Genomic DNA, 14539 nt, shown 5'->3' with positions numbered 1-14539 from the left:
ACATGGTAGGACATTAGGACTTTGGGGTAGCATTTTATATTTTGTATTTTGTATTAGTTTTGGATTGTAACTATGAACTCTTGTAATTATGTGATAATGTAAAGATATGAAATTTCATATTATTAAGATTTTCTGTATAATGTATGTGAATAAATGAAATGTTGAGAGATATTTATAACTGTGCTTCAAGTGATGAAGTGAAAAGAAAAATTTCTGAAAATAGTATTGAGATTTTGAGATTGACTTGAGATATGTATGTATAATGGAGTCTGGATTTGAAAATTATATCGGAAGTGTTTTTAAACAGGTTCAGAAGAACTGTTTTTCCAATTTACAGCCTGCACACTGCCAGATTTTCTATAAAAATTGTGGAAAAATTCAGATTTATCAAAAATTGTAAATAAATGAATTAAAAGGGATAAATTGTAATTAAAATATGAATTGGTGCTCCAGCACACTAAGTGGCATAACTTGCTCGACTACACTGTAGACGGGTAAGGGGTGTCACATGGATAGTAGATAGTGTTTTCAATTTTAACTCATTTTATCCCTTTTCAATTAGTTTATAAGGTGTGTGTTGCAATATGATTGGTGGAGGGTTTTTAATGACATCATAATGATGTCATAATTTAAGTTTTATTTCATTTTCTTTTTCTTTTCTTTTCTACTCATTTTCAATTCAATTTTTAGCAATATTTATTCATATTTTATGTCATAATAATTATTTAGTTAACTGGACAAGTCGGCTAAAAAATAATCTCTGAAGATAAAATGACCAAAATGCCCTCCATTTGGCTTATTGAGCCAAAATCATTTGTACCAATCGAAAAATTTTTCTAAGCCTTTTCTTGGCATTCTAATGCCATAAAAACCTCAATGACTCTTCTCTGGAGTCCCAAAAATTATTTCATGAATTTTCTCCTGGGTTTAGGGTTTATAGCTGTGAAAACAACAACTTCCCACTAGTTACCCATCGCTAGGGCAACAACTCATTTAACTTAGTTGTATTTTATTTCTAAAATTTTTTCTTAACTTTTCTCATCATTATTTGAGTTATTTATGACTCCTCATTCTAGTCTAAATATTTTTCCAGATGTTCTAGCTGTCCGGACTGACACCGGTCACCGGAACAGTAGAATGTATGGAATTGCTATAGTGAGGGTGTTACATATAATCTCCAATATCTAACTCGGCTCCCTAACTCCTCTACAGTCCAAAATAATTATCAAATACTCTCTAAAAAATTCCAAAAATATTCATAGGGCTCCTTCTCATCATTTTAAGGTCCACAAAATTTATTTTAATTATTTTAGCGTACAAAAAAATATTTACAAATTAATCAGCTAGCTTAAAACGAGGTAAAAACTGCATAAGTTGAGTTTAAGTTTACCTTTGCAAAATCTTTAAACTTGAAACGCGTCCAGAACATCTGAAAAAGATGAAAATGACTGTAACATGACCACCTTTCGGGATGGCCCACTGGGTGTTCGAACCAGGCTAAAAACTAGGTCCCAAGTGTTGTTAGCTATCGCTGTTCTAATCGCACCTAAAGGAAGCCCATAAATTGCTAATAATTATCATATAATTATTTTAAATTTATGAAGATCAAAAAGGTTCAAAATCTCACTAATTAATCTAGGTCGTCTGATGATTGCCTTTACTAGATGGTCTCCGATCAAAGTGGGGTTGCTCCCATCTCAAAGATCTCAGTGCTCTAAGTTCAATAGCAGTCTCGAATCGTTGATCCGACAGCCGAACCTTCGGGAAAACACTAAAAGGCAGTTGCTTTCTTTCTCTTCCACATTGTTGGAAACACCACCAAATTAGTATTTCTATTAATTTTAACAAACTTCTTGTTCATAAAAAAATAAATAATATATATAACATTATTATCTTTATTTTTAATATTTTTTTTGTACTTGTACTTTTAATTCACATATTTGTTATTATTTTATTTCAAATTTAAAGAATAAAATCAAATATTTAAACATAAAATATGATAAATAGCATAACCAAAATAAATGTAATTATAATTTTCAAAATAATAGAGAAATTAATTAAAATAATATTTTCATTAGTTTGAGAATAACTGCTAAAATTGAGATAAAAATAAAAGTATTGGCCATTAATAATGTAAACAAATATTTCAATTGCTTTTTTCAATTAAGTAATCTAATTAGGTTAATTGCTAAAATTGAAACTAATGCAAAAGTTTAAAATTAAATTAATGAAATTATAAAATTTGGCTAAAATTGAAAAAACTTATAAAAATTTTGATTTTTTAGTCATTTAGTTATTAAATAATAATAAAAAATTTATTTAAATAGATAAAAAATTGAAATGAATAAGCATTCAAATCTGATATTATAATTTTTTTATTACCTTTTAATACAAAATAAAAATTTATTTTTATTTCAAACGATCAATTATCCAAATAAAGTCCAAATAATTTTATACATAGTATTTTTTAAAACTTTTAATACATTTATAAATTATAATATTTTATTTACATAAAAAATAAAATTTATTTGAAAATAAAACAAATTAATACAAAAATTTTAAGCATTTTTTATAATTTTTTAAATTTTTAATTAATTTTATCAAAAGTGAAAAATTAATGTTAGTTTTATTCTATTTACCTAAATAAGTCAAAATTCAAATGCAATTAGAATAATTTTTTTTAAAATTTTTAAAATTATTTTTTAATTTATTATATTGAAAAAATAATTTGAGAATATAAAAAATATTTTATTTTATTTTTAATGAATGAATAATGAAAATTTGTTTATATATAAAAATAAACTCTAAGTTTGGTTAATGCTATATTTTCATCAATATCAATAATTTAAAAAAAAAAATGAAGTTATAAATTTGTAACCAATAAAGTAGTTCTTCTATTTGAATTGGATTAAAAATTTAAATTTTTTATTTTAATATTTAGTTAACCTTTTTATATTTACATTTTTAAAATAACTAAAAATCTGTAACAATCGAAATAGTTGTAATCGAATAAAATTATAATTGCATACCTATTGATATCAATGTAAATTTTTATTTAATTAAATATTTAATTTTAATAATAATTTTGTAATTATGTAAAGGATTTTTTTTTTCCTATTATTCTCCCTCCTTTAACACCCCCCCCTCCCCACACACACATATATATATATTAGTATTATAAATATGTAAATATTTAAAACAATTAAAAAATAAATTAATAAGAGTAACATTCATTGTTTAATGTTTTTTATTAATTTTATTAAAATAATTAAATAAATTTTATGAATTAATAATAATTATAGAATTAAATTTATAGAATTGCTATATTAAGAATTATGTTATGTTTTTCTAATATAAATAGAATTATTACTAAAATGATATTAAAATTTTTAATTTATATTATTATTGTAATATTAAAATTTAAAATTATTAGGTATTTAGTGACAGATATTTTCTTGCTAAAAGTTATAAGTGAGGATATGGTATAGCATAGAAATTGACATCCTTAGCGATTTAGTGACAAAATATTCATTGCTTAAAGTTATTAGCGATGATAATATATGAAAAGTCTTTCTTTACTAAATTAGTAGTGACATATTTTTTTGTTGCTAAATGTTTTAGCGGCGAAATAATACGGATTTTAGCCACATATTATAGTTGTTTATATACATTGTTAGAGATAAATTATTTATTTGTTACTATAAATATGTTTTTTATACTTTTATAAATAATAAAAATAATAAATAGTGCTCTTGGAAATCACAATATATATATATATATATATATATATATATATATATATATATATATATATATATATATATATATTAATTGTATTTTTTATATTTTATTTATTAATTTTTTATTTTAGTTAATTACTTCTTATAAAATTTTATATTTAATTAAAGTTAATTATAATATAAGTAGGATTAAGAATTTTAAATTTATATAAACTCTAAAATTAAGGATTTTAAATAATAAAAATATAATTATAATTAATTTAAAAATAAAAGGCTTTTTTAGTAAAATTAATGCTTCCTTCCCCCCCTTCCCCCCCCCCCCCCCCCCACACATATATATATATATAATTTAATAGGGATAATGTATGGGAGGTAGTATTTTTTTTTTTCATCATAAAGATAGATAAGTTAAAAATATGTAGTTAACTTAGAATAAATAAATAAAGAAATTCGACTTCTTGTACTCTTTAAATTTAAAAATATAAAAAAAATTAATTAAGCTATTCCTATTTGATAAATAATATAATATTTTTAATGGCAACAACAAAAGAAAAAACTCATGGCTCCACAGTAGCTAAAATGAACTGTGCGGAAGGCAGTTCAGGTAGCGTGAGGTTCAGTGCGAAGTATGAACAAGTAGCCTTCTTGGGCCTTCAAAGCATAGGCACGTGAAAGGGTGTTCAAGAATGGAAAATTCTACTGCTGGAAATTCAAAGCGAAAGTTGATTTCGCTATATAAAAAGCTTGTCTGGCAGCGGCCTCCTCTCTGTCTCTTTTCTCGTCTTTTTCCCACTTTTTGCCCTGATAAGCCCACATTGTACATATGTAATTGATATTACTTTACTTTCAAGTCTTTTTAATGAACTTTTTAATTCATATAAGAACACTTTTAATTAAACTTTTACGAACTTTGAAAATTTTAATATATTAATAATTCATGATTTGGGATATATAATTAAATTCAATATATATAGGTCTGTTTAATAGTCAATAAGTAAATCGATTATATATACTATCATGATTTAAGGCTATTATTTTATTTATATTGATTTGATTTTAATGAAAATTTAAATTCAAATATTATAATTTTAAAGATGACTTTAATAATTAAATTGAAATTTATTAATATTATTAAAGAAAATTTATTTTATATATATATATATATATATATATATATATATATATATTAATTTCATAGTCATAAATCAAACATTTAATTATAAATCAAACATTTGATACTTTTCAATAAAAAAACAATTTAGTGGTTGAATTTTGAATTTTAACATATGAAAATGTGGTTTCATAATTTTTTATACATTTTACGACTATGCTTGGAAAAGGTTTAGGAGGGGAAACTTACATTGAATTTTCCCCACTTTTCTCCTCCTTGGCAGATAAAGGGAAAAGTTCATGAAGTTAAAATTCCATCCCACAATGAGGTAATGTCTTGGGATGGGTTAGCAATTTAAGGGGATTTTTAATTACTCATTTTTCATGAAACTCTAGCATTTTAAAATATATATATATATATATATATATATATATATATATATATATATATATATATATATATATATATTTTACAAATAAATTTAATTCAATAATATTATAGCCATTTTTAAGATGATGAGGCTTCAAATTCAAATATCAATCAAGCCAATTATACAAAATATTTTTTTTAAGGCATTATCAGCCATTTTCACTAATGAAATTTTTTTAATAATTTAAGGTATCTTATTTATATTTTATTTTTCTCATTATTATAAAATTTTTTATTTTTTATTTCTTTCTTAGTGAAAGTTTTGTCTTCTTTTAGTTGAAGTTTTTTTTTTCTTATTTGCATGAGTTTTTTTTTTTTTTGTTTTTTTTTTTTTTTTTCATTCTTGAGAAATAGATCAATATAATATCTGTTCAAATATTGCAGTTTCATGCAATTTTTTAAGGTAAATATATTATATCACATGAATTTAAACTTTCAAAACAAGCATTGGCAACGCTGAGAAATAATTTAAGGAGAATTATCAAATCTTCCGTTATGACATATGCATTGTGTCATTGCATTAGCCATATATATTTTGTTAAGTATGAGTTTTATCTGCACTCAAGTGTATATATCTAATTAATATATTCATGCCACATTATATAAAATTATGTTGATCTTATTCAAAATCATGGTAGAGCTTATTTAAATTTATAGTTTATTAACTTTTTATTAGTTAGGTGAATATACATCCAGGAGAGTATAAAAATTTTTCATTCTCTTAATTTATTGGTTATATTTATTTATTTTTTTATAATTTTAATCTATCTTACTATTACAACCAAACACAATTACTTGTATCAGTGTTAAAAAATTATATGTATTAAAAATAAAAAAATAAACCATTAGTGTAATTTGCATTTACGGTTGCTTTTTGAATTATATACGTAATTTCACATTTGTGCGCGCATATATATGTTGAAATTTAATTAATTTAGTCAATTAATCAAATCAAAAATTAGTTGCATATATATATATATCAGTGCAATGCAAGTCCACTTTAATTTTGTAGGAGGGTGATTTATAAGAAATTATTCATTAATAATGCTTTTGCAATATTCATTACTAATCTAGTATATAATGTTTAGTATCTATTTAAAATTACTACTTTTTATTGATTTAGATTTCATTAGTTTTGCACTACAAAACTCAAATTTTCTTGCTTGATAATAAAATATATTAAAATGCATGTCATATTTCTGTTGCTTCCTCAATCTGTATTCTCTACTCCTAATATTTATTGCTTTTATTCATTAAAAATAATATCGGTAAATAGACATATTCTAATACTGAAAAGTTTTTATATATTTTACGTCAGAGTTATATAATAAATCACAAATTAATTAGCTCAATGGTATTGAGATTATTTTCTAAACTATTGAAATTATTTTCTAAACTATGAAATTAAAAATTTGAATTTAAATGGAAATACATCATGAAAAAATTATACGATAAACCCATGAGTACCTGACCAATGATAAATAAAAAATCGCTATTTTTTTAATTTCTTTCAACAAACTCATATAAGGAAATTTCCATTAAATTATTTATTATGTTATTTTTATAAGCAAGCTAATTTTTATTAAAAATTATATAAAAACCAGAAAAAAATAAAACATAACTTATGCCGTCCAACTAAAACACGGCCAGTGAACCTTTTTAATAAATCTAACTTAAGACGACGTATGTTAAGTGAAAAATTCTTTATTATGTTATACATAACTACTTTTTGTTTTAAAAAAATGTAGAACTAATATTTTGATAAATATTCATATGTTGGTGCTTCAGATATAAAGCATGCAAGTAAAAAATTATATCATTACAATTACAAAACGTGACACCTAAATCGATTTCAATGTCTATTGAAATTATGAATTAATAGAATCAGTTTTCAACAATATTATTGTAAAATGAAAGAATAAACTAGTTTTTATATTGCATTAATTTTTTTTAATAAAAAAACCACTAATGCTGAATTTAATAATCTTAAATTAAAGAAAAATAACTCATGTAATTGTCAAACCCAACAAAAATATTCAAACTACGTCAATATACGAATTTTGTTTTATTATAACTGATTTGATTTGTCGCCTTGGTGTTAAACACGTTTTCTGATCTGGCACTCTGATCGACCTTTCCATACTGAATTTTCAATAAACATCAATAGTTAATATTGCTGATACAATTGGTTTTGGTGACATATTAAAATTAATTGCTGAAAGTCAGATTTCATTGGTTGTTACAGTTGTTGAAAACCTCTTCACTAAAAGACTTTAACTTAATAACGAATCAGCAGCAATAAATTGGTAGCTAAAATTCATTGCTAATCTGTATTAGTTGTGATTAATTCACACATTTGTCGTTAAAGGTGTATTTCTTGTAGTATAATCTAGCTCATCAAATCTTTTCAAATGAAGTCATGCATAATATATAATATATAAGTTTGTTTATGTTTTGATTAATAGATTTTGCTTTTTTTTTTTTAATTTTTTTTTAATTTTCTATTTATAGTGAAATATGTTATTTCTATTTTATAGAGTTGTCAAGTGTGATGCTTTATTATTTAGATAAGTTTGTACTAAGAATTGCAAATTTTCTCCTCATGCATAATATATAAATATGTTTATGTACTTTGATTTATTTTGTGTACAAAATATTTTCTTTCTCTCCCTGTTACTAGTTCATTGAATGTGGTATTTTATTATTTGGATCAGGATACAGTAAGAATTGCAGGGATTTTTCTTATTAAGATTATGTCCACATTATATATAGTAGGATTCATTTATTAATTAGGTGGATCTCACAATTTTATATCTTAGATCCATAATGAATTCGATCTAGGTAAGAATTTCTTGAATTGCAAATCTTCTCTATAATAGGAGACTAATTTTTTTTTTTTAATAAACTAAAATTTATTGGTTAATTGATCACTACAAGTGAAGGGTGATTTTTGCTAATTGATGAGTTTAAATGTTCCATTAACACGACCAAATATTTCAAATTAAAAATGGTTACTATTTTCTTTTATAATGGATTTAAATTAATTTTTTTTAATAAAAATTGCAGCTTTAAATTTATATTATATATATTTTCATGAAAATTCTGTTATTTTCTGTTAAAAAATAAAAATACAACTAATTTTTCATAATATATTTTCTATTTGATATAAAATACTATATCCATCACACTTAAAGAAATTTATTGTACAACTACGCCGAGAAACCAAAGCATAAGATGACTCTGCAAATGTAGATGTAGCCATGAATGTTATCCCATTGACTCAAACTTTGATATGTAAACAAAACTCAACCTTTTAATTAATCCTTTTGAATAATCTATTATTTTCTTTAATTTCAAACCAACTTGTTTCTGACATAATTTCTGTTGTTTACACACACACACATTTCCGATAGGCAAAATAAAAATTTATTAAGAACCTATCATGTAAAAGATAATTAATCCTTTTAACCATTATTGTTGGTTATTCCATTACAAAAGGACGTTCAACCCCAAATTACAAAATGAATCATTCTTGTTGAATATTGGATCAGAAAATATTACAAAATTATTTGTAACTATTTCAAGTAATTTTTATTTTTCAGTCAACAAAGTTCAATCTAATTTATTCTTGAAAACATTTATCTATTAAATCATTATAAATTTCTAGTAACCATTGCTAGTTTTATTAATTTTTAACATTACATAATTGCACCAACAAACTTGATATTGAAAATATATAAAAATTGACCTAGTCTGTGACATATACGACTTATTACAAACCATAATGTACATTATACATGCATAGAAATTTCAATATGCAATCTATTTAAAATTTTCCTGGGTTGGCACTATTTCATCTACTTATTGGACATAGCATATGATAATATATTTGCTGTCTATTTTGAAGTTTTCACTAACTCTCATATTCATAAAATCATTTAAAACCTTGTTTACTGAACTATTATTGATCATTCTTATTATGAAATGAGAACTTCTTACTTTTTTAAACATTTTCATAGTCTTATCTATTAAAAAAAAAATTAATATATTATAAATGCCAAAGCACAAATTCCAATAGAGTGCAATATTATTGCAACCAAATTAACTATGAAAACTTAACCTGTATGGCAAGCCATAATGAGTGTCCAATACTCGTTTATAAACATACACAGAAAAACAAGCCTCAAACATAGAAAACTATAGTTAAATTAGAAATGCTAGTGCATGGATGCATACAAGGAAAATAGTCTATTTTCATTGCATGGATATTTCATATATTCTTAGCATACAAAGCCCAGCTACACATAGTGTATAATGGGAACTTACTCACACATGGTCATCTATCCATAGAATACACCAGGTGTAGCCAAGTCTAATTTATTCTGTCTTGCATCATTAGAAGATAATAGTTTTTGGTTTCTTCTGGAGAGAAACATAAACATACATATCTGTCACTCATTTATTTTCTATGTAGGTAGTAGTCCGATTTATAGTTCTGAAGTATTGCTCACCTTAGCATAAGCTATATATATATATATATATATATATATCTTAAACTAATTAATTATCTGGCAGTTCTTGCAGCACTTGGTCGAAGAAATCCAAATTGTAATCATAGTATAAAGCAAAAGATGAAGTATAGTCATCTTGGTCGTAGGTATTATCTCCTACAAAAGGTTGAGTCCAGAAATCTTCACCTGATTCTTCAAATATTCCCATTAAGGTGAGACTATCTTCTGCAACAAAACTCACGCCAGCAGACAAAGAAGAATGATCAGAGCTTTCTTTGGACAAAGGAAAGCTCTCTAATATTATTGGAAGAGATGGAGTATTATTGGCAACATCAGCTGCTTCCAACTTTTTGCATGGACTGATCAGGCTTTCTGGGGTTTCGCTAGACTGCTCTTTCGCCTGAACATTTGATGCCTGGGATTGCTTCCCTCGCCTTTTTAAGTGGGTGTGCCAGTGATTTTTAATTTCATTGTCAGTTCTTCCTGGTAAGTTCGTCGCAATCGTGGACCACCTGCATTGTAAAAGTTAATGTCCATGATTCACATTTGCCGGTCAACTTTCCTCAAAATTAGTAGGTAACTATGTAAGTTTCCTGGAAACTTTGAGCTCAACATAATATCTAGAACCCCTAAATTGTAACTTCATAATTCTACAGGATATGTACTGGAAGTATAGGGTTAATACTTATTTCCAAGTTCTTGATGTAGTTGAATGATCAAATCATCCTCTTCCTTGGAGAAGTTTCCGTGTTTTACACCCGGCCGAAGGTAGTTCACCCACCGTAATCTGCAGCTCTTACCGCACCTTGAAAGGCCTGTTATAAGATAATTAACCAAATGAACAAATTTTAACTTGGAGATAATTATTGCATATAAATTTATTTTATTTTTCAGTGATGAAAGGAAAAATATATAATAAAAGGAAGATAGCAAAACATATTGGAAGGTGCAGAAACATCAAAATGAAATTGAAAAAAAAAAAATAGATTTCCTATAGACTCTAAATATTCAGCTAAAATATAAGCAACATGGATGATAGACAGACACAAATTGAAGAAGAAACCCTAAGTTGGATTTTGTTTAAAATTCATCTTTCCAAGTGATAGTAACTAGTAAGATTCCCCACCAGCAAACTTGGGTAGTTCACGCCAGTTCCCGTGGCCATATGCCCGAATGTAAGCTCTCAACTTGTCGTCTTCTTCTTGATTCCATGCACCCTTCTTCAATCCATTTTTGTCAACTGCAGTTGTCCTGACCATTTCTAACCAGCTGGGTCTTTCTGTTTGTAATTCCTGAAGTCAAGTGTTCCTTGTCTAAAATCAACACGTACTTTCACAATTTCATTTCTTCCACAACTTGGGATATAAAACCGTATTAAAATCTGCGATATCTACTCTCAGCCATCGAATATGGATTTGTTTAGATGTATTAATGAGTGAGGGCCCAACAGAAGATAATAATGGAAAAAGGGGTTAATTAAGAGCAATTGAATAATAACACTAATACTAATCGGAATACTTAACAAGATGAACAATGGATTTCTCCTTCCTTAAAAAGTGTTAGCGTCAAAGTCTTGTGACCATATAATAACCACTGTATGTGGTTTGAATTCCAGTCAATTTATAAAGAAGCTTGACTATCTACAGTTCAGTCTATTGCTATCAGTATATTCCAGAATCATCAAAGTGGGGGTAAAGGCTTGTGATCTCTGTCAATAGAGGCCTTAGGTGAAAATGGGTAGATTTCTCTTCTTTTTTATTAAAAATAGCCTGACTAAATATAAACACAAGCTGGCTTCTAGAGTGCCTTGAAGGCGTTGTAGTTATAACGTCCTCAAAGGTTAATAGCCGTTGAATACTTTTAAGTATAATATAGATAGCAACCATTTTAATTTAGTAAAAGTACTTGCTTATAAAAAAAAAAACATTATAAAATTAATTAACATTGTCACTATTTGATTTTGTGGCACGAATCAATATAACTTGGGCCAACATAAAACTTCTGAAGTCTATTTTAAGTTTAACTATTCGAAATTTCGAAGCCTCAAATAAAGAAATCAAATGAACAAAGTCTACTATATTTTGAAGAGGAGTATAACTCACCCGACATGGGCAGCAAACACATGCGAAGAAAAACTTAGCTCACCCTTGACCCCTGAGAGGAAAAACAGGCAACATATCAAAAAAAAAAAAAAATCAACAAGCAAGGCCAAATCATAACAGAGGAAGCTCTATTCATCCTCAACCACACATAACCATAAAGTCATAAATATAAAATATATCATAATCAAGGGAGGCCAGTGCAATCCTGTAGCATCCTCACATTGGACAGTTCCGTACATTCTACTGTTTTGGTGACTAAGATCTGTTCGAACAGCTAAAATGTCGAGAACCATAATTAAATTATAGATAAGAGTCATAAATAAAGCTGATAAAGATCAAATGAGGTTGTATTAAAATAAGAGTAATAAAGCACAAATCGATTAAATGAGCCGGAGGTCCCAGCGATAGGTGACTGACTCGGGAAGCGATTGGGCATTATTAAAAGATGGGTTATAACCCGATGAGGGTCATTTTAGTCAATTCACTCGTAGATGTGACTTTTGACCTCAATGTCCATTAAAACATGTGAAATTAAAATATTAAAAAAAAGATTAAAAATGAAGAAGTTTATGGAAAGAGAAGAAAAGGAATTGAAAAATTAGAATTATGACATCATCCTGACCTAGGTATAAAACAATTAAAATTATAATTTTAATTATTCAAATTTTGAGGATAAATACACATAAAAGAAAACAAAATAAAAATAAAAATAAAAATCAACTTCATCTTCCTAAAGTGGCCGGCCTACTCCATTCTCTCTCTTCCTCACCATTTCCACCATTGATAAGTTATTTGAGCTTGACATACCCACCTTTTCCCCCATAATTTTCACAGTCTATCACTTAAAAACCTCTAAGTAGACTTTGATAAGAGGATTGGGAGCAAAAGATTGGAAGAAAACTTGAAGAAAGTGAAGATTGGAAAAGCATCACAAGAGGTAAGTCTCCCTTCTAACTTAAATTAGCATATGTTCATGGAATTAGGGTTGAGCAAGTGAAAATAACATAAAAAAAAGAAAGAATTGTTGATTGAAATTGCACCATGGGAATTCGGTCAACTTGAGGGAATTTAGGAATTTGTGGTGTTTGATGAAATTAAACATGTATTGTGATGTTTTATGATGTGGATACATGATTGGTAAGTTGAATTGCATTTGTTACAGGAATTATGAATTTGAAAGCTAGGGCTTTAAGAAAAAATTTGGGAGTTTGGTGCTGGAATGTTAAATTGATTTTTTTGAGGCCAAATATTAACCATTTGATGAGAATTGGTTGAGTTTTGAAGTTGGTTGTGAAGTTGAATTATAGAATTGGAAGTTTAATTTCTGTACAGGAATTCTGGACCTCTGAGTCTAGTGGGTTTAGGTAACTATAAGTAGAGCTACATTGCTCCAATTGGTGTGAGATCAATTGGAGATTAAACCTAAGACATAATGCTAGAAATTTCATGAAGAAAGCTTTCTCAGAAACTGACCATAGCTCGCCCTAAAATTGGCTTGAATCCGGATGTGGCATTTTGGACCTGGAAAGAATGACTAAATGAATAGTACTTAGTAAATTAGGCATAACTCATGCTAGAAAACTCCAAATTAGGTGATTCTGTAACACTTCTCACCCGCCTGCAATGTAGTTGAGCAAGGCGTGCTATATTCGGTGTCGGAACACCCGATCTTATTCTGTCTTATACCATATTAATTTAAATTTCATTTATTTATAATATTTCATGTATGGGGAGATTTTTTTTTTATTAGTACATGGTGGGTTCTATTATTTACCTGTTAAAATCCCATATCTATATCATTTTCCATAAACCATGTCATGTCATTATAATACTCATAATCATTTTAAGTAAATAAAATACTTCATTTCATTCATATAAAATCAAGTACAATATTTACAATTTTATTTTCAATCACAAAATGATTTAAATCGTTTACTTACATACAATAACCAAAATGCAAAATTTAACTATACATGAGCCCTACCAAAATGGACTGCTGATGGCACAATCTACACTGTAGTATATCTTATCAAAGTCCTATCTAAGCTCTACTGTAGCTACTGGTAGTCTCCTGTACCTATGCGATAGAAAAACTAACGTGCTAAGCATAACACTTAGTGGTGCATAAAATAAAAGAAAAATAACTAAACAATTAAAATAATTATTCTATGTGTAATTTCATAAATTTATAAGTCATTTACATATTTTATGAAATCTTAGGAGCAAGTAAGTTATTAATGAAGGAGCGAAAGCGTGAAAAACACAAGTTTATGCCATTGAATTCAAAATTTTCACCTAGGGTCACATGTATTATGCAAGATTTATTTTTATCTATTTGATTTCAATGATAAACAACATATTAAAACTCTTTTAATATGTTTTTGAATCTGTATTTGCCATTTAACATTTTAAAATTAATCAGATTAATTTTAGAACCCTAGATTAAATCAAGAACAAACACATTAACCTCTTGATGCACTGCAGTGTATTTGCGCCTTTGAGATGCGTCTTCAGGACACCAGATGTTGTCCCTCTAGCTTGTCCACACCAAGAACACCTATGGCAGCCCTTGAACAGCTTCTAAAGCTTTTTCTATTATTTAGAAAATCAAGTTCTGCCTTTTAAGAGATTAAAGATGTAAACAGG

The 14539-nt window shown here is 26.8% G+C and overlaps 1 protein-coding gene across 1 annotated transcript; it reads right to left on the bottom strand.

Moving 5' to 3' along the window:
* Positions 1-9549: 9549 nt before the first annotated feature.
* On the bottom strand, positions 9550-11109 carry LOC131181675 (transcription factor MYB4-like). The gene is made up of 3 exons (XM_058150526.1): positions 10918-11109; positions 10477-10606; positions 9550-10303 (listed from the first exon to the last, which is right to left on the bottom strand). The coding sequence occupies exons 1-3, from the start codon at positions 11048-11050 to the stop codon at positions 9841-9843; spliced, it is 726 nt and encodes a 241-aa protein (XP_058006509.1). The 5' UTR covers positions 11051-11109; the 3' UTR covers positions 9550-9840.
* Between the last annotated feature and the right edge of the window lie 3430 nt (positions 11110-14539).

Source organism: Hevea brasiliensis, chromosome 7, assembly GCF_030052815.1.
Source record: "Hevea brasiliensis isolate MT/VB/25A 57/8 chromosome 7, ASM3005281v1, whole genome shotgun sequence".
In the NCBI taxonomy this organism is placed as follows: Eukaryota; Viridiplantae; Streptophyta; class Magnoliopsida; order Malpighiales; family Euphorbiaceae; genus Hevea; species Hevea brasiliensis.
The sequence above is the reverse complement of the archived record's forward strand: the minus strand, read 5'-3'. Positions and strand labels throughout refer to the sequence as shown.

Excerpts from the sequence above, each read along its gene's own strand:
- LOC131181675 (XM_058150526.1), bottom strand. The coding sequence starts at position 11,050 with ATGGTCAGGACAACTGCAGTTGACAAAAATGGATTGAAGAAGGGTGCA. Across the intron at positions 10,607-10,917 it reads TGAACTACCCAAGTTTGCTG|GCCTTTCAAGGTGCGGTAAG; the intron begins GTGGGGAATCTT and ends ATCTTATAACAG. Across the intron at positions 10,304-10,476 it reads CATCAAGAACTTGGAAATAA|GTGGTCCACGATTGCGACGA; the intron begins GTATTAACCCTA and ends TTTACAATGCAG.